Here is a 21,951-nt window from a genome sequence, read left to right as displayed (position 1 = left end):
CTGGAGGAGGGCAGAGTGGTTTAGAGGGGGGGCAGAGGAGTCTGGAGGAGAGAACAGAAGAGTCAGGAGACAGAGGAGTCTGAAGGAAGAGAGCACAGAGTTTTGAGGGGAAAAGGCGGCTCTGGAGAAGGACAGAGGAGACTGGATGGGGACACAGGGGTCTAGCTGGGACAGAAGAGTCTGGAGGAAGAAAAAAGGTTCTGGAGGAGAAACGGAGGAGTCAGGAGACAGAGGAGTGTCAAGGGGGAGAGGACGGAGGGGTCTGGAGGGAACGGAAGAGTTTTGAGGAAGAAAGGTGGCTCTGATGGAGGGAAGAGGGCTCCTGACTAGGCACAGAGGAGTCCGGAGGAGGGGTAGAGAAGTCAGAGTGACCTAGCAGTGGCTTTTTCCCCTTTGCCTATTAGGAGCACATGTACGCTCCCCCGAATCCAGCGTGGATGTATATGGGATGTTGGGAGGAATAGCTGAATAAGCATTTCTATGCCCTACAGCTGTTATTATATATGGCTCTATATGTTTGTAAAAAAATTGAGTAACAACCAATATTGCGGCCACTATTGCTCCTACAAGATTGTCCCGAATGACAGATGTCATGAGCTGACAGCGGCAGAACTTATAACTTCTGGGCCCTACAGCAAAAATTGAACCTCCCCTCCACCTACCATGTGCCATTTTTTATACATGGGTCTACTTATGTGTCAGAGAGGCCTTTGGGTCTTCTCAAGGAACAGCATGACTGCTACCCTGCACCTTCTATAGCAGTGTGGCTTTCCAGCTACTGCAAAACTACAACTCCCATCATGCCTGGAGTATCAGCTGGTGAGCCACAGTTTGGGGAGCAGTGCTGTATAGTTCCGCAGATCTCATTACTAGAGAGAACGCTGATACACTGTAACGTACTGGGCACCGGTGTCAGCAGGATTAGGTTTTAGCCTGTGGAAGCCTTCCATTCATTGACAGACAGGAAAGATCTTGAAAATGATGAGAAATACATCCATTAGAAAGTTGCAGAACTTCTCCAGTGGTCCATGAATCAGAAATCAGGAGGCGAGTCCTACAGAGTATCTTTTATTTTAGCACTATAACAATATCCATCGTCCTGTATACATATATGGTCATCGCAATATATAATATGTCACCAGAGAAGCCGCAATATACTGCAGCACTGCAGCTCAGACGCAGAAGGAAGAATATATTATATCTAATACTGAGGGATTTAGGAAGCTGATGTTTTGTATCTTATCTTGTCACATTTAAAACAGAACTTTGGACGTGGTTCCCGTCGGTCAGAATTTGTGGTAACGCACCCAGCGCTAAACTACTCAGAAGATGTCAGCTATGAGGCTTGTGCTTCTGTTTAGAGGAAGGGAAGTGACAATCTTGCTGATCTCCACTAGATGGCACTCTTAGCTCAGATGTTATCTATGGGTGGAATCCTGTTTCCTAACTGTCCCGAAATTTGGCAGTGCAGGGAGTCCGAAAAATAGTCCTGCAGGGGCAGCTGGGAATGGGGTGCAATTAAAAAATCTGCCTAAATTCGCTTATTTTGAGCACCCTACTGTACCAGTGCCCTGCTAACTTCTGTGCCATCTAACATGGATTGCTGCAGCCAATCACTGGCCTCAGTTATACCAACGCTAGGGCAGGGATAAGCTGTAGCAATCATGTGATTGTGCTACCTGGAAGTGAAAAAAAGGGATCGGAATGGTGAGGGGCTCAAAAGGGATGAGTATAGCTTGTCTTGGTATTTTACTGCATAATAGGGACATTATTACGGAGTGGGGGGCATGCAGGTGGGGTATTTAGGGGGGCATAAGAGGGCACTATTACTGAGGAAGGACTGCAGAAGCACTATTACTGAGGAGGGAACGCAGGGGAATTATTACTGAGCCGGAGCATTATTATTGCGAGGAGTATAAGAGGGCATTATTACTCAGGAGGGCATTATTATTGAGAATGGCATGAAAGGGCACTATTACTGAGAAGTGGCATTATACCCCCTCAGTGATAAGGGGGTATTATTACTGAGGATGAAGGGGAGGGGGGCGTTAGTGCTGAGGAGCACTATTACAGTGAGAGGGACACTTAAAGGGTGTAGCCGAACATAAAAAACTTGTCGTGTGCTATGCATGCACCAACATTTTCCCTCTTTGTTCACACGCTGGGTGAATGACACTTTTATTGATACCCAATTCATCCATTTAGCCGACTTGGAGACCATAAACTGCCAGGACTGTTCTCATTAATTTGGTGATACTGGCAATAACCAGACTGACCATCTAGAAATGCAAAGGGGTGAGCGACATGTTGGGTGGCACCATATAAGACAAGCTGGCCTGTTCTCACAGGCGTTTAGTCCTGCTGAAGCCAAGGAAGGGGCACACAATGGCAGGCGACATTTAAAGGGTATTCACTGCTACCATTTTTATCCAGGGCTACAGCCAGCATAAATGATTTGGAGTTGTTTCCTAATATCTTTCATCAGACCTTGGCACTGAGTGTCCTTGATACATACCTCTGCCCCCTGCCCTTCCACTCACAAACTGGTAGAGGTCTCAGCTGCCATTGGTTACCACTAGGAAACGATCTGTACAGAGTTGTATAGACAATCATTGATATGAACTGCACACAGCTCTCCCCCTACTGGTCATAGATAGAAAAGCTTCATGATATATGCACAGTGGAACAGGAGTGTACTAGGAAATAACTCCAATCATTTTTGCTGATGGCTTCCTTGAAGAAAAATAGCAGATGCAGTTTTGGTATACGCTTACAGAGCGCCATTTTATTCGCACCACTCCTTGCGAATGGTCAGATTCCATTCCCAGGTTAGATGGTTGTGATTGTCATCGTCGGTGAAGAATGACTTGTTGTGATACGTCCCCCGAGCCAACAATCCTTTCGGAGCTTCTTCCAAGGGAGTCAAGAACTCATATTCTTCTAGTCGAGGGCCGTAGCTTCCCACCATGAAAGTGGCCTTAGCGACTACATGGAAGAAACGGGAGAAACATTCAGGATGAGGAAGAGCAATACATGGGGCAAAATGTACCAAAACCTCTGCAATGATAGCAACAAAGGAACATCCAGGTATGGAGAGGGGGTTCTGGTCACAAGAAGACCGTATTAGCAGACATGCTCCGAACCACCAGTGCAGTAGGGATCAGTGCAGAAGGGGTGATGCTGCATGGGGCATTATGGGCACTGCATGGGCTAGTAGTCCATTGATTTTCCTCTACAGTCTTGGCCAAACGTTTTGAGACTGACACAAATTTTGGTTTTCAGACAGTTTTCTACTTCAGTGATTTTAGCTCTTGTAGGCCGCCTGCACACGGCACGCAGTGATTCTGCCCGTGCCTGCTGCCGGCGAACCGGTGTACTTGTCTTTTCTTCTGTACTGCAGATGTGCCGCCAGCGCACATGCGCAGTACAGATTTCTAGGCGATGGTGCGGGTCGCGCGGCGATTCCACAATTAACATTTCGGAATAGCCGCAGGTTGGACAACTTCCATTGGCTTCAATAGAAGTCATCCCGCAAAATAGAGCATGCCGCAATTTTATTTTTGGCACATTGTGTCTGCAAATAAAATCCACTTGTGTGCACGGAGCAAAGGAATCTCAATGCACATCTATGGGCAAATTGAGCATTGGATCGCCAGAGCGGGATTCGTAATTCAATTTGCCCCGTATGCAGGCATCCTTTAGTAGGATGTTTCTGCGGTTACTGAAGCACAATTATAAGCATTTTATAAGTTTTTACACTTTTATTGACAAATACATCAAGTTTATAGAAGACCCAATATTTACACTGTTGACCATTATTTTCCAAGCCTTCTGCAGTTCGCTCTGACAGGCTGGATATCAGCTTCTGTTCTAAATCCTGACTGATGACAGCCCGTTCTTCCTAATCAGTGATTGGAGTTTGTTACAATTTCTGTGGTTTTGTTTGTCCGCCCGCTTTTTGAGGATTGACCGCAGGCTGTCAATGGGATTGAGATCTGGGGAGTTTCCTGGCCATGGAGCCAAAATGTTAATGTTCTGTTCACTAAGCCACTTCGTTATCACTTTTGCCTTATGACATGGTGCTCCATCATGCTGGAAAAAGCGTTGTTTATCCCCAAAGGTCCATGACTAAGAAAGTTCCCAGATCTCAGACTCATTGAGAACCTGTGGTCAAGTCTTAATAAGCAGGTGAACAAGCAAAAAGACAATATGGGGCTTTGCCTAAACTTGATGTATAAAAACATATGAAATGCTTATAATTGTACTTCAGTAACCATAGAAACATGTGACTGAGGCTACATTAACACGGGCAAGTGTGATATCGGGCCAAAAAACTCAGCCTGATGTCACGCTTATCAACGTGCGTTTCACACGCGGTTGCGAGGGGTTTTGGAGTCAAAAATGCCTCCCATTACTATTTTGACATTACGATCCTGAGACGCGTTTCACACGCACCTGAGGGTCACACGCGTTTCACATTAATTTCAATGGGAAACATCACATCGCACAGTATTCAAGTATCATGCGATGCCTTTTAAAGTCCCATTGAAAACAATAGGTGAGGCGTTCCGTGCGTGTAGCCTAAAAAAGAGCTAAGAAACACTGAAGCAGAAAACTGTGTGAAAACCAAACTTTTAGTCACTTTCAAAACTTTTCTCCATGACCGTACAGACCCGGCTCCTGCCCAGACGCACTTACCTTTAACTCCCGTCCGGTACGTGTGCTGCACGTATTTCAGTCCAGAGACAATTTCTTTAGTCACCTGGAAGGTGAAGGAAATAGCAGGGTAATAACAGAATAGAAAGTCCCATTTGTTCACAAGTCTTTCTAATCTTCATTCACTATTCTACAGCTTCAGAACTGAAATCTCCCAGCATTCCCTGCTTGTTCATTTTTAGGAGGTGTCCACTTTACACTAAGAAAACTAACTGCACCACTGCATTATAGGAGTTTAGCTAAGCTGTTCGAGTTTCTATCCACAAGCTTGCTGACTGTTTCCAATACCTCTGGAGCAGTATAGGGTAAAATGTATGTACACAGTAAATAGCAAGTGCAGCTCTGGAGTATAATGCAGGATGTAATTCAGGATCAGTACAGGATAAGTAATGTATGTACACAGTGACTCCACCAGCAGAATAGTGAGTGCAGCTCTGGAGTATAATACATGATGTAGCTCAGGAGCAGTACAGGATAAGTAATGTATGTACACAGTGACTCCACCAGCAGAATAGTGAGTGCAGCTCTGCAGTACAATACAGGATGTAACTCTGGACCAGTACAGAGTAAAATGTATGTACACGGTAAATAGTGAGTGCAGCTCTGGAGTATAATGCAGAATGTAATTCAGGATCGGTACAGGATAAGTAATGTATGTACACAGTGACTCCACCAGCAGAATAGTGAGTGCAGCTCTGGAGTATAATACAGGATGTAACTCAGGATCAGTACAGGATAAATAATGTATATACACAGTGATTTCACCAGCAGAATAGTGAGTGCAGCTCTGGAGAATAATACAGGATGTAACTCGGGATCAGTACAGGATAAGTAATGTATGTACACAGTGACTCCACCAGCAGAATAGCGAGTGCAGCTCTGCAGTATAATACAGGATGTAACTCAGGATCAGTACAGGATAAGTAAAATAATGTGCGATATCATATATATAATACTGAGACTCACTTTAAAGTTAATTTTCACTCTGTATTCAGAACTTTCTTTTATAGCGAACGTTTCCTTCTTTAGGTTTGTCAGGTCTCCTATGATAAATGACATTAGAGAACAGATGATGCATAAATATTATGTAAACAAGATTCTTCCCCTGAAATCCTCTATGTTATTGAGTAACTTGCTCACTATACAACAGAACTTCATTACAGTATAGGAAACCATAGTATACCTCCTGATTAATGTCACCTACCCGTGAGATCCATTGTAATTGGCCCGGGTGCAGTTTCACAGACTAATGTGAGACGTGTTACAATCACATTTGGAGCCGAGGGGTCTGAAAAGCATTAAATTAAAGGAAGGACACAATATCAGTACCAGAGAGTAACATTAGAAAGAACAGACTACATCTCAGATATCATGTACAGGCTCGTTGTCAGCAGTAATAGGTGATATTACTATAGTATAAGGTGTGCGGATATCGTGTCTAATCGCATGTAATTATATCAGTGATGTCATCACCAGGGGGCGGGGCTGTGACTACCTCTCAGACATGATGTACAGGCTCGTTGTCAGCAGTAATAGGTGATATTACTATAGTATAAGGTGTGCGGATATCGTGTCTAATCGCATGTAATTATATCAGTGATGTCATCACCAGGGGGTGGGGCTGTGACTACCTCTCAGACATGATATACAGGCTGGTTGTCAGCAGTAATAGGTGATACTACTGTACTATAAGGTGTGTCAGGGGCACAGAGATCATGGTTAGGCTCTGTACACACGAGGATTAGGGCTTTCCGTCACTCTGTTCAATATATGTAATAGAGAAACAGAAATAAAATGGGACGGTTTCTGTTTATTGCCTTTCCGTTATGTTTCTGTTTCTTTAGCACTGTTTTATATAGTCACTGTATAGTGATGTTCTCCAGTCCCAGAATGGTGGTATTTAGTCCCGCACAGTATGGCACTGTCAGCAGCCCGGTACGGTGGTGTTCTCCAGGCCCAGCCTTTACTAGTGGCGTATGCAGACTCCGTGCCTCGCCAGCGTGCGCTGTGCATGCGGCCTGTATCTTGTGAGCAGCAGGCCCGGCTCGGTGCACTGCGGAGTTCAGCTCTGTGGCATCTGCTGGCTACAGGAACTGTTGTGAAACTTTCCATCTGCTATTTTTTGAAGACATTTCCTGATTGCTGCTGCAGCTCATTGCGCTCTGAACTCTCTAAAACCACTTCCTCATGCGCTGCAGAGCGTCTCACAATTACAGTCTGCATAATATGAGACCCGACTGCTCTAAATCTGTCAGAGATGAAACGGTAGAATGTACAATGATAGTTCTGCTCATCCTGAGCTTCCTGGTTCAGCATTATAATCCCAGAACTACAGTGATGATTCATAGAGGAGAAGATTATAACAACGTGTTCGGGTTGTGGAAAGCTGACAACCCATATGGCCAGGGGTGCCCCTATAAGGCGACAGTCTGCAGGACCTCAGTGGGATAGAGAGTTACCACCCGGTGATTAAAAGATAATTGCCAGCTTGGAGCTGACCGGGTAGCAACCAGACAGGCATTTTATTCACCCAGTCCACAGCACTCTTCCACCTGTCGCTGCTGTTGGGTGTCACGTCCAAACAGGACGCGCTGGATCCGTAAACCTGAAATACTACGCAACTGCACACCAAACTGTGGTAAACCATAACGAAAACCATTACTATGGGTAGATAACCCGCCCTGGCAAGGGCTAACCTGACCACGTACCTGGGCCACTAGCAGACCCTAACATGAGATAGGAGAAGAGCACTGAAACCAGGATGAAAAGGATAATAACCATAGTACTTAACTTAGGGAAAGAAGAGATCCAGCACCTAGCTCTGACTTCTATCACAGTCAGAGAAAGACTGAAAATAAACAGCACTGAGCGAAGCGCAAGGCCAGGTTAAATAGTCCTGCCAAATTACCAACAGGTGAGACCCAGCGAGTCCCACCACAGCCAGAAGATGGAGAAACACATACAAGAACTGTACCAAACTACTAGAAAGGAAGCAATCCCAGAACCGCTGCAACATTGGGCCTGTGGCCCCTGACCTCCCACACTATGGGGATCACTATTAATACTGGGGCCATTATGGGGGTCACTAATAATACTAAGGCTACGAAGGTGGACACTATTACTACTGGGGCTACTACAGGGGTCTCTGTGAATACTGGAACCACTGTGGGAGACATTATTACTACTGGGGCCACTATGGGAGTCACTATTACCACTAGAACCAGTGTGAGCGTCCATTTTACTACTGGAACTATTGGTAATAGTGATACTGGAACAATTAGTGACACTATTACTACTGGGGCTATTGTTTGGGACACTATTAATACTGGGGTCACTATTACTATTGGGACCATTAAGGAAAGTCACTATCACTATTTGGGTTACTATTGGGACCACTGCTGGGGCCATTAAGGGGGTTACTAGAGTTACTATTGAAGCCATTAAGGGGATACTTACTATTCGGGCCACTACTGGGGGCACTAATACTTCGTCACCTCAGATAAGTCTCAATGGTTCAAACATGTGTTGGGTTTCTTGCGTATTGGCTGTAAAATGAATGTATAAGTGAGGAGTTTCGTGGGGGAGGGCCGCCGTTTCATACTTCACCCCAGGCAGCATAATGGCTTGGTGCATCCTGCATCTCTGCTACCTGTGACCTGGGAAATTCAGTCGGGAGGGGTATCATCACTCCTTAAGGAGAGCACCCATAGTGAGGAGACTTATAAGGCCATGCATGCTCCTCTGGGAAATATATGCAAATAAGGAAGATGGAGTAATACCTGAGAAATTCAGAAATGGATGAACCTAATATTAAAACATTACTGACATGTGGGGTTTGTAAGGAGTCTCAGCTGCACAGTACCTTGGACTATTGGCCCATCCCCAAGTAACGACTTCTTGTACTTTGCTAAACTTTCATCATCCTTGTCCAGCTCCTGGATTTCTTGAAGTGACTTTTGGGGTGGGGGTTTGTAGTTCAGTTTTCCATCCAAATCATCATCATCCTCCAGGTCATGGACGACTGCCTCCTGTTCCGTCATAATGATCTGTGAGAAGGAAAACAAGGAAATGTATCTAAATATATCCAAAAACATAATAAACAATCCACTCATTATAATATTTATATTCTGGGTTTCCACTTGGTTACTATATTTTGTTTTCTGCCTTTCTCATTTGTAACATTTTGTATCATTTGGCCACAAGCTCACCGAGGTGCGTGATCATTATAGCTCACCCAGCAGTGAGGCACTGGACTACTATAACTCCCCTATTGGCGAGGCATAGGATCACTATAATTACCTTAGTAGTGAGGCACAGAATCACTATATCTCACCCAACAGTGAGGCACTGGACCACTATATCTCCCGTATCGGTGAGGCACAGGATCACTATAGTTCCCTCACTAGTGAGGTACATAATCACTATATCTCACCCAGCAGTGAGGCACTGGATCACTATAGCAATCCCAACAGTGAGGCGCAGGATCACTATGGCTTCCCTCCCACTAAGGCAGAGGATTACTATGACTTCCCAAATGCAGAGGCACTTGATCAATATTGTTTCCCTTAGACATCAAGGCACAGTATCATTATTACTTCCCCTAAACACTAAGACACAGGATCACTATGGCTTCCCCTGCAGTGAGACACAGGATCATTATGGCTTCTGCTGCAGAGAAGTGCAGAATCACTATGGCTTCCTTTGCAGTGAGGTGCAGAATCACTGTGGCTTACCTTCCAGTAAAGCATTGAATTACTATGGCTTCCCTTGCAATGAGGTGCAAGATAACTATGGCTTTCCTTGCAGTGAGGCGCAGGATCAGTTTATTTACCCAAGCAGTGAGGTGTAGGATCACTATGGCTTCCTCTGCAGTGAGGCACAGGATCAATATGGCTTCTTCTTTAGTGAGGCATAGGATCACTTTGGCTTATCCTGCAGAGAAGCCCAGGATCACTATGGCTTCCTTTGCAGTGAGGCGCAGAATCACTATAGCTTACTGCGCAGTGAAGCATAGGATCACTATGGCTTCACTTACAGTGAGGCGCAGGATCAGTTTATTTACTCCAGCAGTGTGGCGCAGGATCACTATAGTTACCCTAATAGTAAAGCGCAGAATCACTTAAGCTCCCCTGCAGTAAGGCCCAGGATCACTATGGCTTCCTCTGCAATGAGACAAAGGCTTCCACTGCAGTGAGGCATAGGATCACTTTGGCTTATCCTGCAGAGAAGCGCAGGATCACTATGGCTTCCTTTGCAGTGAGGTGCAGAGTCACTATAGCTTACCGTGCAGTGAAGCATAGGATCACTATGGCTTCCCTTGCAGTAAGGCCCAGGATCACTATGGCTTTCCTTGCAGTGAGGCACAGGATCAGTTTAGTTACCCCAGTAGTGTGGCGTAGGATCACTATAGCTCCCCAGCAGTGAGACGCAGGATTACTACAGCTTCGATTGCACCAGATTTTATGTTTCAGAGATGTCAAAGCCTTAGAAGGAAATAGTGTTGAGAAATTTTGCAAAAGAACAGTGACCTACATAGTGAGGCTTCACCAGGAAGTTGTCCAAGAGAGGGCCATGTGTCAGTGCCTTGGCTGTCCCTATATGCTGGATAGCCAGGGTGCATATACATATGCCCCCCACTACCATGAGGCAACTTGAGACTGCTACCTCAGGCGGCAGTCTACAGGAGTTCATAGGGGCCACAGTTTGCCACTCGGCTGGTGATTATTTTTTACCAGCCATTAATGTCTAGTAGAAAATAATTGCATGCTTCAAGCCGGCTAGGCAGCAACCCTACAGGCATTACACTCATCCAGCCTGCAGCTGCGGCCCGGCGGTGGCAGCCGTTGCTGAGACTATAACTGCTAACCTCTTCACTTAGCGTCTGTGTGCACCATCCTGTAAGCAGCGCAGACAACAGGAGGAGGGCCTGGGACTTATATAGGGATCACTATTACTGCTGGCGCCACAATGGGGGGGTCACTATTACTGCTAGGGCCACTAATGGGATCATTATTACTATTGCAGCCACTACTAACATAGAATTTTAGGCTGAAAAAAGCTCGCTGTCCATCCAGTTCAGCCTATTACCCCCAATGTTGATCCGGGGGAAGGCAAAAAAAACCCCCAATAAGGTAGAAGACAATTTTCCTTATTTAAGGGGAAAAAAAGTTCCAAACTCCAATCTTGCAATCGGAATAATTCCTGGATCAACAACCCTTCTGAAGTAATCTATAACTATAGCATGTAATATTGTATCATTCAAGAAAGGCGTCCAGGTCCTTCTTGTACTCTTTTTTTTTTTTTAGCTCGTTATCACCACATCCTCAGGCAGAGAGTTCCACAGTCTCACTGCTCTTACAGTAAAAACCCCCTTCTATGTCGGTGTAGAAACTTTCTTTCCTCCAGATGTAGAGGATGCCTCCTTGTTACAGTCACAGTCCTGGGTATAAATAGATCATGGTAGAGATAGATCTCTGTATTGTCCCCTAATTTATTTATACATAGTTATTAGAGTGCCCCTTGTTATGGTCCTGGCTATAAATAGCTGATGGGAGAGATATCTGTATTGACCCCTTGATATATCTACACATAGTTAGTACTGGGGGCACTATTACTACAAGGGCCACTAAGGGGATACTACCCTGTTTCCCTGAAAATAAGACATAGCATGATTTTCCTGTATTTTTGAGGATGCAAAATGATTTTTCAGGCTTTTTGAGGATGCTTGAAATATAAGCCCTACTCCAAAATTAAGCCCTGCTAACAGTTAATTTAAACAGTCAATTTAAATAGTGCCCAGGCAGCTATACATGTAAAAAAGTTAAACCTTTTTGAACAAAAATTAATATATGACACTGTCTTATTTTCGGGGAAACACTGGGGCCATTGTGCGGGTCACTTTTACTACTGGGGCCACTAATGGGGTCATTATTATTACTGGGGCCACTAGCAGGGTCACTTTACTGGGGCCATTAAGGGTGTTGCTATTACTATTAGGGCCACCAAGGGGGCCACTATTACCACTAGAGGAACTATTACGCTGTCAATTCAGACAAGTCTCCATGGCTCAGTTATGTGTTGGGAATCTTGTGTATTGTAGCTTTCAATGCCTGTAAAATGAGTGGGTTTTTTTTTTTGCGGGGGGTGGGGGTGGGGGCTATTTCACATTTTACCCCAGGCAGCATAAAGACTTGGGGCGCCCCTGGGTTTGATAACCCCAATGGTAGTGAACAAGACATCCATTAACCAACCACTGTTCAACCATTTACGGCTTGCACGATGGTTGTGAATAAACGTCTGCTGTGGGGTTTTCTCCGTCCTCTGCAGGACGATTTACATGTGAAGGGGACGGCCGTCCACATGAAGCCCCCACAGTGGTGTCAGCCGCATGTCATAGACTTTGTGCAATCGTATGTGCTCATTGAAGGGAGATGGGTAGGAGTGGGGGGTACTGGGCACGGTAGGCGAGCGTGGCACCAGTGTCTCCTGCCTCGTGAGCGCTGACTTGAGCTGCTCTTTTCTTAGCGCTGGTTGATCCTCTAAGTGGATCATGGACATATGTGAGAATCACCCCACGTGGCCTGAACATCCCGCAGAGCACAAGACCCTGCAATGATCTGCAGATACCAAGCAGCATCACGCCTAAAGGCTTATTTACACGGGTGAAGCCTGGATTGATATAGTGTTTGTAAAAATGGGATTTTCTCGTCAAGTGCCATGTGATCTGCAAGAAATTTGCATGAAATAGCTGAACGTGATTTTGACAAGCATTTTTGATGCACGTGAAAATCGCATGTTTTTCAATCGAAAATCTTACTGTACGGCATGAAAGTCACACGGACACGTCAGGGCAAAGTGACTTATGACCTCTAATGGGGGAATCTTTAGCCGAAATCAGCAAAAATTGGACATGCTTCTGTCTTGCGCCATCAGGGTGAGAGGAAAACCGCCCGTGTATATTAACCCATTGGGAAAAAATACATTAATGTGTTACGCAAATACACAGAACGCATTTGATTTTCTCGTGTCGTGTAAATAAGCCCATAGATTACATTTATGCGGGTGAGTGCGATATCAGTCCAGGAAACTCAGACCGATGTGACACTCTTAAGCCCGCAATTCTCACTGCAAATGTGATGCCTTTTACGAAAAAATCGTATTGCTTGTTGTTTTAATAGGAAAAATTGAAACATTGCGTCGCACTTGCATGATGCGATTTTTAACTCACCCACAGCAAACAATGAGCACTTTTTCTGCACTGCTGAAGGAAGATAGAACAGGCTGCGACTTTTCCATCTATTTACACAGGCGAGAAAAACCGCATGAGTTCTGCGCATTAGCGCGACTCACAGAACACATTGTTTCCAAAGGGTTGATTTACAATGGCGTATTTCCTCTCGCAGGGATGCTGCAAGATTAAAAACCGCAGCATGTCCTATTTTTCTGTGCGATTGCAGAAAATTCAATCATTATTTGCTACAGGCGATTTTTCATGTGAGTGCGATGCGATTTTTAATTTTTTTCTATTGCTACATGCGGTTTCCACACACGTGAATATTGCAAGTACTGCAATGTGATGCTATTTTCTCACGAAAACGTATCGCACTTGCATAGAAATCGCTCATGTAAATGCAGCCTTAGGCCTCTATCTCACGCGGCGTCGGTAAAAGGCTGTGATTTTGATCAGTGTTTTTAAACGCAGGTTACTGTGTTAGACAGGGTTTTTTTTTTAACACACCCCATCATTGTGATGGGTGGTGAGGTGCGTTAAAAAGCGCAAAAACACACCAAAATAGAGCGAAAATCAAACGCAGGTCTGCGAGGCCCCAATAAAATTGATGGGAGTGTTATACCGTAATTAGCGCAGCGTTCAAAATGCCGTGGTAATCGTGGTAAAAAGCGTATGTGTTAGTAGCCTTAGACCAGCGAATACAACGGGAGTTACTGAAGTGACATTGTACCTGGCACTGATGCCCCCAGTGAGGGCAGAAATTGTGACTGCAGCTCTGGGTGTGATTAGAGTGTAATGTATGATGAACCTGCAGAAATATGACTGCAGCTCTGGTTGTTACAGGAGCGTAACACATGGTGTAAGCAGAAATATGACTGCGCCGTTACAGCTTTGGGTGTGACTGGAGTGTAATACGCAGATCAGTACGAGATAATCCGAGTCCAGTACATTTAGTGCGTCATCAAGTAGTAATACTCCCAACACCGAGAGCTGCAGAAGACGATGGGAGTGATACTCCTCATTCCTGGTAGTGATTTATGATAGTACGTTGCACAGGATGAAGGAACTCTGTGATATGGCTGCAGGTTCTGCTGAGATCTGTAGTTCCTCACCTGGCGGTGAGCAGGTGGTTGACCTCTAACCCGTACCCATCACTCTTACCTGGACATGTTTCCATCTTGCCCAGTCTATAAAAAGCCACTTACCCAGCCCTGGCCTGCGCCTCTCCACTCAGAAAGCTTCTTAATATGTTCACTGCGCTTGACAGTTAAGAAAAGGGAAGGAAGGATGCGGGCGAAGAGGACAACCCTCCTCTCTGCAAAACCGCCGCACAGGAAGCTCTGCACAATCATCACAAACTGCTAGCGGCTGCAGAGTACCGACACCCGGAGCGGACTCCTGACTACTCCACAGCACCATGGGGGAGTAGTACTGGGTGCTTCTGTGAGGCAGTATCACATATGATAGGCTTAGATACAGTATAACATAATGCAAGGAAAAACTAAGTCAGCACCTCCAGCAAATTAATTACATGCGCAGGTACACGTAAACCACGGCTGCAGCAAATACAGTAACAGAAGCACTCAGCAGCACTCATGCACATCTAATACCTGAATAAAAATGCACAACTGTTTATGCTAACCATATAAAAATGCAAGACACTTAGTGCACATTTTGATCAAAACACGTGGGCTCATCTGCCTTGTCCAGACGACCACTGCTGTAAGCCTGCATAGTGCACCACACACATATCAGAGGGACTGGCACCCTTTCCGTGCCTTATCTATGTGTATGTATAGTACTAATCAGCCCCCCCAATATATGGTAGGTTTGTGAGTGGCTGTTCATCAGTATTTTGGACCTGTGCTACTTCCCCATAGGCCAAATGCACGTGGGCGTAAATTCCGTTGCAGGATTTCCCGTAGAATTCCCAGCTGTGATTTGACCGCATGAAAACTCGCGCGGTAAACAAATCACGACATGTCTTATTTCTGCGAGGTTCGCACAGAAATGTTACCGGTGACGCACCCGTTCTGTTCTGCGCATGCGCGGCTGATGTGTGGTGTTCTGCGCAGCAGACAGCATACAGATGGGGCTTCCGTGTGCTGTGCGATTTGCACTTGAGAATCTCAGGCGCAACTCACAATTGCCTATATGCATACGACTTACGTATGGCCTGATGCTATGACTTTTTAAATTGATTTGTCCTTTTACTGCGATTTCTACTTACTGCTGACAGTATTACACATGGTAGGCTTAGATATAACAGACAGTATCACATATGATAAGCTTAGATACAGCAGATCAGCAGACAGTATCACATAGGATGGGACTAGATACAGCAGATCTTTTTATTATAAAAGTAAAAAGCATAACAATGGATAATAAAATAATGGAACAATTGCTTAAATTGCTAAGAACATAATGTACCACCACAAATGCAATAGTCAAAATAAAAATGGAGGATATTTACAACCATTCAAACGTGTCCAGTTTATACCAAATAACTCATATCAAATACAAAATATATATTTTAAAACAAAATAAAGAAAATAATCTCCAATAATCCCGCATATTCTGACCTACTAAGAAGGGAAATTCAATATCTCACAGCCTAAATACATGGAACAAAAGCTTCCAGCCCTGGTTTGGGTCCCGTAAGCCTTCCACTCTTCCGGTGGAGACAAACATAGTAACATCATCATATTCCACTGTCCTCAAGGCACACTCAGGTCCAATCTGACCCCCTCCAATGGTCCCCCATCTACATTCTAAGAAAGGGATCAACAGTAAACAAATAAAGCAGGTCACTCTGGTTTTGTCTGAACTAGCTTGTACTTTGATCAGAAGAGCTTAAGCCCCTCTGGTCTCACAAAGCTGACCTCAATAAAGGAGGCCCCCGAAGGGGTGGATCAGGACAAAGATGTCAGTCTTCCTGAATACCATCCTCAGGAGAAGCATCGCTGCCTCCCCATCAGAGATAGACCACATTCCTCCTGAAGTTCCCTTCCCCAGCTATCTGACGTGACCATGCCTCTTCTTCACGCTTTTGCTCTCAGAAGGCCCCTGTGCCAAACTTAATTATCCAAAATGGCAGGTTGTATTCTTCACCTTCTATAGTAACCAACCTCTCTCCTTCCTTTAAGGTCGACAGGAAAAGATGATGTGACCTGGGGTCCCTGAAGCCGCATAGCTCCTAACTACCGCCTGGGGGACAGATTGATCAAGGCTCCCAATTCTCCCCAAATCACCACACACAAGACCACCAGACATACCAGAACCAGACAACTCCACCACACATTTCTGCCTCACCTTCCTCATTAGTTGCATTTTTACACTCACTGCCTTTTTTCTTACCTCCCACAAAATTCTCCACCAGCAAACACCCCAACATTTAACACTGCACTACTTGGCTTCACCACATTCCCAGACTCTCCTTCACTTACTCCACTCATTATCATGATCTCCCCTTCATCCCTTTCACTCATCTCCATGTTTTACATATCATTCTCACCCTCTCTGCAACCAAACCAGCAACAGCTCTTCTCTTAGAAGGGAACGTAAGAGGCACTCGGTGGCTTGGAGGGCCCATGGCACCTTCCCTCAAGCACGCAGGGGAGCTACCCAGCGTTGGCTTTATAAAGATAGCCTCTGCAAAACCACCATTCCGGCAGTAAACTTGATGAAAACTTTAATGGGAAAAGTCACTTCCAGCAATACCCACAGAATGGCCTTCAGCCCCATGCTCCCTCGTCACCATAGTCACAGCTCTACATGAGTGGCCCGATGTCAGGCAGCCCCTATTACCACTACGCACCACTGTGGATTTTAGGGGGCCCCCCCAATGCCAAACCATATTCCACATCTGCCATCTTTGCAGTGGGGGTACCCGGCACTGGAAACTCCTGTTTTTTAGGCCCACAGCAGGGGCCTTCTGGGGGCCACCCATTGCTGGATAACCCACCTACTTCCTGGAATGCTTGAGAGTATCCAATGCTGGAGAACAATCCTCACCTAGGCTCACTGCAGGGCCATTCTGGGGGCCACCTGCAGCTGGTTTACCATCCGCCTTTCCTACAGGTGTTTTAGATATTTCGGTCACCCAACACCAGATGACCCCCACACAAATACCTCGCTATCAGACACCCCCAGTTTCTGCCCATCACCCCTGCTGTTATTATGAACCTGGAGGGGGGTATCTGGACCAGGATGCCTAGCACTCTTCCCCTTTCTGTGCACTAAACCCACATTAACAGGGTCCAAGCTGGGGAGAACAAGGGGGTTATCCATGCAGTTAGCTGCCTCCGTTGGTTCAGAGGCTTGCCCTGGAAGGTTGACGTACTTGTACTCCACCTGGGTGATCTTTTTGCGACCTTTTTTCTTCTTTTCAGCAAGGGAGTCCCGTTCAGGGAGGTCATTCCCAAAACAGAGACCCTCTAGGCCTCAGAGGATTCTAGGTGTTTTATATACACCATTAGCCTTCCTCCTGGGCCACTGTTCTCGCTTTCTTTCCCAGAGGAGTCCGAGCTTGAAAAGACAATAACTCGCCTGGCTGGAAACTCAGTGCACAGGGACTGCTGACGTTTCACTACCTGTAGTTCTTTGGCAGGGGCCTGCTGCATGTTGGGCACTGGTTCCTTGATATCATCACAAATCTCATGAGACCCTTGAAACTGTACATTGTTGCCCAGCTTCTCCGCAAAAGTACCTGCACTTTTAAAGATTGCTTATCTTCTCTCAACCAGGGTAAAGATCCCCCCCTTTAACACCTGGACGGCCTACTGTATTAGGTCCTCCTTGACCCACCTGAGTTGTTGGCCAGTGACTTGGCTGCCTGTGACTCCTCCTGGAGCCTTTTGATGATACTACCAGCCTCACGGTACTCGTGGGTTCTTGCAGCCATCTTGGAGGATAAGGTACTTACATCCTCTAGAGGTCATAGTGTCCCCCGTTCCTTGAAGATTTGACCGGGGTCTCTCCCAGAAGCACTTGGCCTTGTTCAAGGAGTAATGTTTGCTGGAATTCCTTGCAGCAGAGGTCCTGGTGGGCCTCTGTCCCTCACCCTGGTTAGCCTGACAGCCACCATGGGCGATCTCCAGGAGGGGTGCAGGAGACGCATTGCTGTGCCTTTGGCTTGACCTCCTCAATCCCTCCTTGGTAGCTGGTTACAATACATCTCCACCCTCTGCTGGCCTAGTGGTGGTGGTGGGCCTCCTTCTAACCATAGCCCAGAATCTCATCCTCGACTTGGTAAGGCCGCTTTTTACATGGCCAAGAAAAACGTGCTAGATTTGTGTGTTGCGAGACGCACAAATCTTACACGAATATGAACCACATTCTTTTGAATAGAGTTATATACATGAGCAGCATGTCCTTTCAATAGGTGTACCCTTGGAACGCCATGCCCATTGTTTTCAATGGGGCTGGAAAACACATTGCAAGGCGTGCGAGGTACACACGAGTGCGATGCAAGTTTTCCTATTGAAACACTTGCCGATCCTCCGCCGCAGCTGAAAGGATTAGATACAGTTTATCAGACAGTATCACACATGATAGGATTAGATACATGACTCAACAGCACAGGGTCTTTACAGATTATTTCATCATACAATTCCTGAACATACCATGCTGGGGGTTGTAGTTGTGAAACTTTCATTATTCGGCCTTATCTATAATCTAGTTGCTGTGATGAGAGTTCAGCAGTTTGGGGCAGATGATTTCTTCCTCCTGTTGTGGCCGGAATTGTAATCGCCCCTTATGATCCTGCAGATAACAGCGAGGCGCGAGGTTGGGACTGATTCTACTGCCTATAGATAGATCTGGAGAAGTGACGATGTGCAGAATGTATCACATACTGTAACCAAGATAGAGGTAGCCCAACAGGGTACTAGAGCGTGCGTTCTTGCCGGTATCACATCCTGTATTCAAGATAGAGGTGGCCTAACAAGGTGACAGAGCCATGCCCACCTGTTTCTCATTAAGTATCAAAGCTAGAGGCAGCGCAATAGGGTACTAGAACCTTTATGCCCACCTGTATCACATTTTGTATCCAAGCTAGGGGTGACCCAACAGGGAACTACAGCCTACTTGCTCACCCGTATCACATCTTGTATCCAAGCTAGAGATTACCCAATAGGACACTAGAGCCTCCATGCCTGCCGGTATCACATCTTATATCCAAGCTAGAGGTGGTACAACAGGGTAACAGAGCCTCCATGCCTAACCGTATCACATCTTGTATCAAAGCTAGAAGCAGCCCAACAGGGTACTAGACTCTTCATGCCTTTACATATCTCATCATGTATCCAAGCTAGAAGTGGCCCAACAGAGTACTACAGACTCCAAACAGCCTGTACCACACCTTGTATCTAAGCTAGAGACAGTACAACAGGGTGCTAGAGCCTGCATGCCTGCCCATATCACATCTTGTATCCAATCTAGATGCGGACCAACTGGGTACTAGAGCCTCCATGTTGCCAGTATCACACTTGTATCCCAGCTAGAGGCAGTACAACTGGGTACTAGATCCTCAATGCCCACCTGTATCACATCTTCTAACCAAACTAGATGCGCCCAACAGGATACCACAGCCTCTATGGCTGCCTGTATGACATCTTGTATCCAAGCTAGAGATGACCCAATAGGACACTAGAGCCTCCGTGCCTGCCTGTTTCACATTTTGTGTCCAAGCTAAAGGGCAGTACAGAAGGGTACTAAAGCCTCCATACCTGCCAATATTTCCTTTTTTTATTAATGCTAGAGGCAGTTCAACAGGGTACTAGACCCTTCATGCCTGACCATATCTCACCTTGTATTCAAGCTAGAAATGGCCCAACAGAGTAGTAGAGCCTCCATACTTCCTGTATCACATCTTGTATCTAAGCTAGAGGTGGCCCAATAGGGAACTACAGCCTACTTGCCCACCCATATCACATCTTCTATGCAAGTTAGAGATGACCCAACAGGACACTAGAGCCTCTATGCTTGCCCATATCACATAATAGCGTACTAGACCTTTCATATTTGACCGCATCTCACCTAGTATCCAAGTTTGAGGTGGCCCAACAGAGTACTAGAGCCTCCTTGCCCGCCTGTAGCACATCTTGTATCCAAGCTAGAGGCAGAACAACAGGATACTAGAACCTCTATGCCTGCCCATATCATATCTTGTTTCCAAGCTAGAGGCGGCCTAACAGGATGCTAGACCCTATGTGCCTGCCCGTATCACATATTGTATCCAATGTAGATGGGGACCAACAGGGTACTAGAGCCTCCATGTTGCCAGTATCGCATCTTGTATCCCAGCTAGAGGCAGTACAACGGGGTACCAGATGTTCCATGACTGCTCATTTCACATCTTTTATCCAAACTAGAGGTGGCCCAAAAGGGTACAAGAGTCTCCATGCCCACCTGTATCACATCTTGTATCCAAGCTAGAGGTGGCCCAACAGGGAACTACAGCGTATTTGCTCACCCGTATCACATCTTGTATGAAAGCTAGATACGACACAATAGGACAATAGAGCCTCCATGCCCGCCTGTATCACATCTTGTATTCAAGCTAGAGGCAGTACAACAGGGTACTAAAGCCTCCATGCCTGACCGTATCACATCTTGTATCCATGCTAAAATTGGCCCAACAGAGTACTTGAACCTCCATGCTCTCCTGTACCACATCTTGTATCTAAGCTAGAAGCGGTACAACAGGGTACTAGAGCCTATGTGCCTGTCCGTATCACATCTTGTATCCAATCTAGATGCGGACCAACAGGGTACTACAGCCTCCATGTTGCCAGTATCACATCTTGTATCCCAGCTAGAGGCAGTACAACAGGGTACTAGATCTTCTATGACTGCTCGTATCACATCTTGTATCTAAGCTAGATGTGGCCCAACAGGGAACTACAGCGTACTTGCCCGCCCATATCACAACTTGTATGCAAGCTAGAGATGACCCAATAGGACACTAGAGTCTTCATGCTTGCCCGTATCACATCTTCTATCCAACCTAGAGTCAGTACAACAGGGTACTAGAGCCTCCATGCCTGACCAGATCTCATCTTGTATCCAAGCTAGAGGTGGCCCAACAGGGTACTGGAGCTTCTATGCCTGCCTATACCATATCTTGTATCCCAGCTAGAGACGGAACTAGAGCTTGCATGCCTGACCGTATCATATCTTGTATCCCAGCTAGAGACGGTACTAGAGCTTGCATGCCTGACCGTATCATATCTTGTATCCAAGCTAGAGACGAGGCTGACAGGGTACTAGACCCTTCATGTCCGACTGTATCTCATCTTGTATCCAAGACAGAGTTGGCCCAACAGGGTACTACAGCCTCTATGCCCACCTGTACAGCATCTTGTATCCAAGCTAGAGGCAGCCCAACAGGGTACTAGAGCCTTCGTGCCTGCCCATATCGCATCTTATATCCAAGCTAGAGGTGGCCCAAACGAGTACTAGGGCCAAAATCACACTTTTTTTTATCCCTCTGTCTCCAGGAAGAAAAAGCGATTAAAAAGAAGTATGAATTTCGAAATGGTATGAATAGAGACCACAGGTCATCCTGCAAAAAGAAAAAGCCTTCTCGCAACCCCTTCTACGAAAAGCTAAAGTTATGGCAGCAGAAAATATATGTATATTTTTTTAAAATATATTTTATTTTTTAAAGTAATACAGAAAAAAACCCTAAATAAATTTGGTGTCATCATAATTGTACTAACCCACAGAATAAAGTAATCATGTAATTTATGTTGCGAGGTGTATGCCGGAAAAGCCAGACCCCAGCTCTCAGACAGCAACGCTGATGGAAAAATAAGACTTTAGATTTTTTTGAAAGTGGGGAGAGAAACCATAAATGGAAAAAGTAAAAGGTCCGCGCCACTATGGAGTTAATATTAACAAGATTATTTCCAAACATACTTTTTAATGATGATGAAAAATCCCTTGGAGTGGGAAGACTGGAAACTTTTTCTTGTAGCTCCTGAGTGAGCGACACACGGAAG

General features: G+C 45.7%; 2 protein-coding genes across 6 annotated transcripts in view; one reads left to right on the top strand and one right to left on the bottom strand.

Annotated features, from left to right (window-relative positions):
* PDE6H (phosphodiesterase 6H) overlaps window positions 1-21,951 on the top strand; it is a 52,781-nt gene that overhangs the window by 19,848 nt on the left and 10,982 nt on the right. The window contains exon 3 of one of the 5 annotated variants that reach the window (XM_066594676.1): window positions 21,448-21,582. The exons of 3 other annotated variants lie outside the window; for them this stretch is intronic. The gene's annotated coding sequence lies outside the window, so the exon portion shown is untranslated. One more of the 5 variants, XM_066594678.1, reaches the window with a different exon arrangement.
* Window positions 1,056-14,274, bottom strand: ARHGDIB (Rho GDP dissociation inhibitor beta). Its single transcript, XM_066596929.1, has 6 exons — window positions 14,152-14,274; window positions 8,579-8,762; window positions 5,921-6,004; window positions 5,683-5,759; window positions 4,699-4,762; window positions 1,056-2,985 (listed from the first exon to the last, which is right to left on the bottom strand). The coding sequence occupies exons 2-6, from the start codon at window positions 8,754-8,756 to the stop codon at window positions 2,786-2,788; spliced, it is 603 nt and encodes a 200-aa protein (XP_066453026.1). The 5' UTR covers window positions 8,757-8,762; window positions 14,152-14,274; the 3' UTR covers window positions 1,056-2,785.

Source organism: Eleutherodactylus coqui, chromosome 3, assembly GCF_035609145.1.
Source record: "Eleutherodactylus coqui strain aEleCoq1 chromosome 3, aEleCoq1.hap1, whole genome shotgun sequence".
Classification (NCBI taxonomy): domain Eukaryota; kingdom Metazoa; phylum Chordata; class Amphibia; order Anura; family Eleutherodactylidae; genus Eleutherodactylus; species Eleutherodactylus coqui.
Note: the sequence above shows the minus strand (reverse complement) of the source record. Positions and strands in the feature narration are given on the sequence as shown.

Coding starts and splice junctions, on each gene's coding strand:
- ARHGDIB (XM_066596929.1), bottom strand. CDS start 8,756: ATGACGGAACAGGAGGCAGTCGTCCATGACCTGGAGGATGATGATGAT. Junction 5,760..5,920: donor AATTACAATGGATCTCACGG/GTAGGTGACATT, acceptor CATTTATCATAG/GAGACCTGACAAACCTAAAG. Junction 4,763..5,682: donor GAGTGAAAATTAACTTTAAA/GTGAGTCTCAGT, acceptor TTCACCTTCCAG/GTGACTAAAGAAATTGTCTC.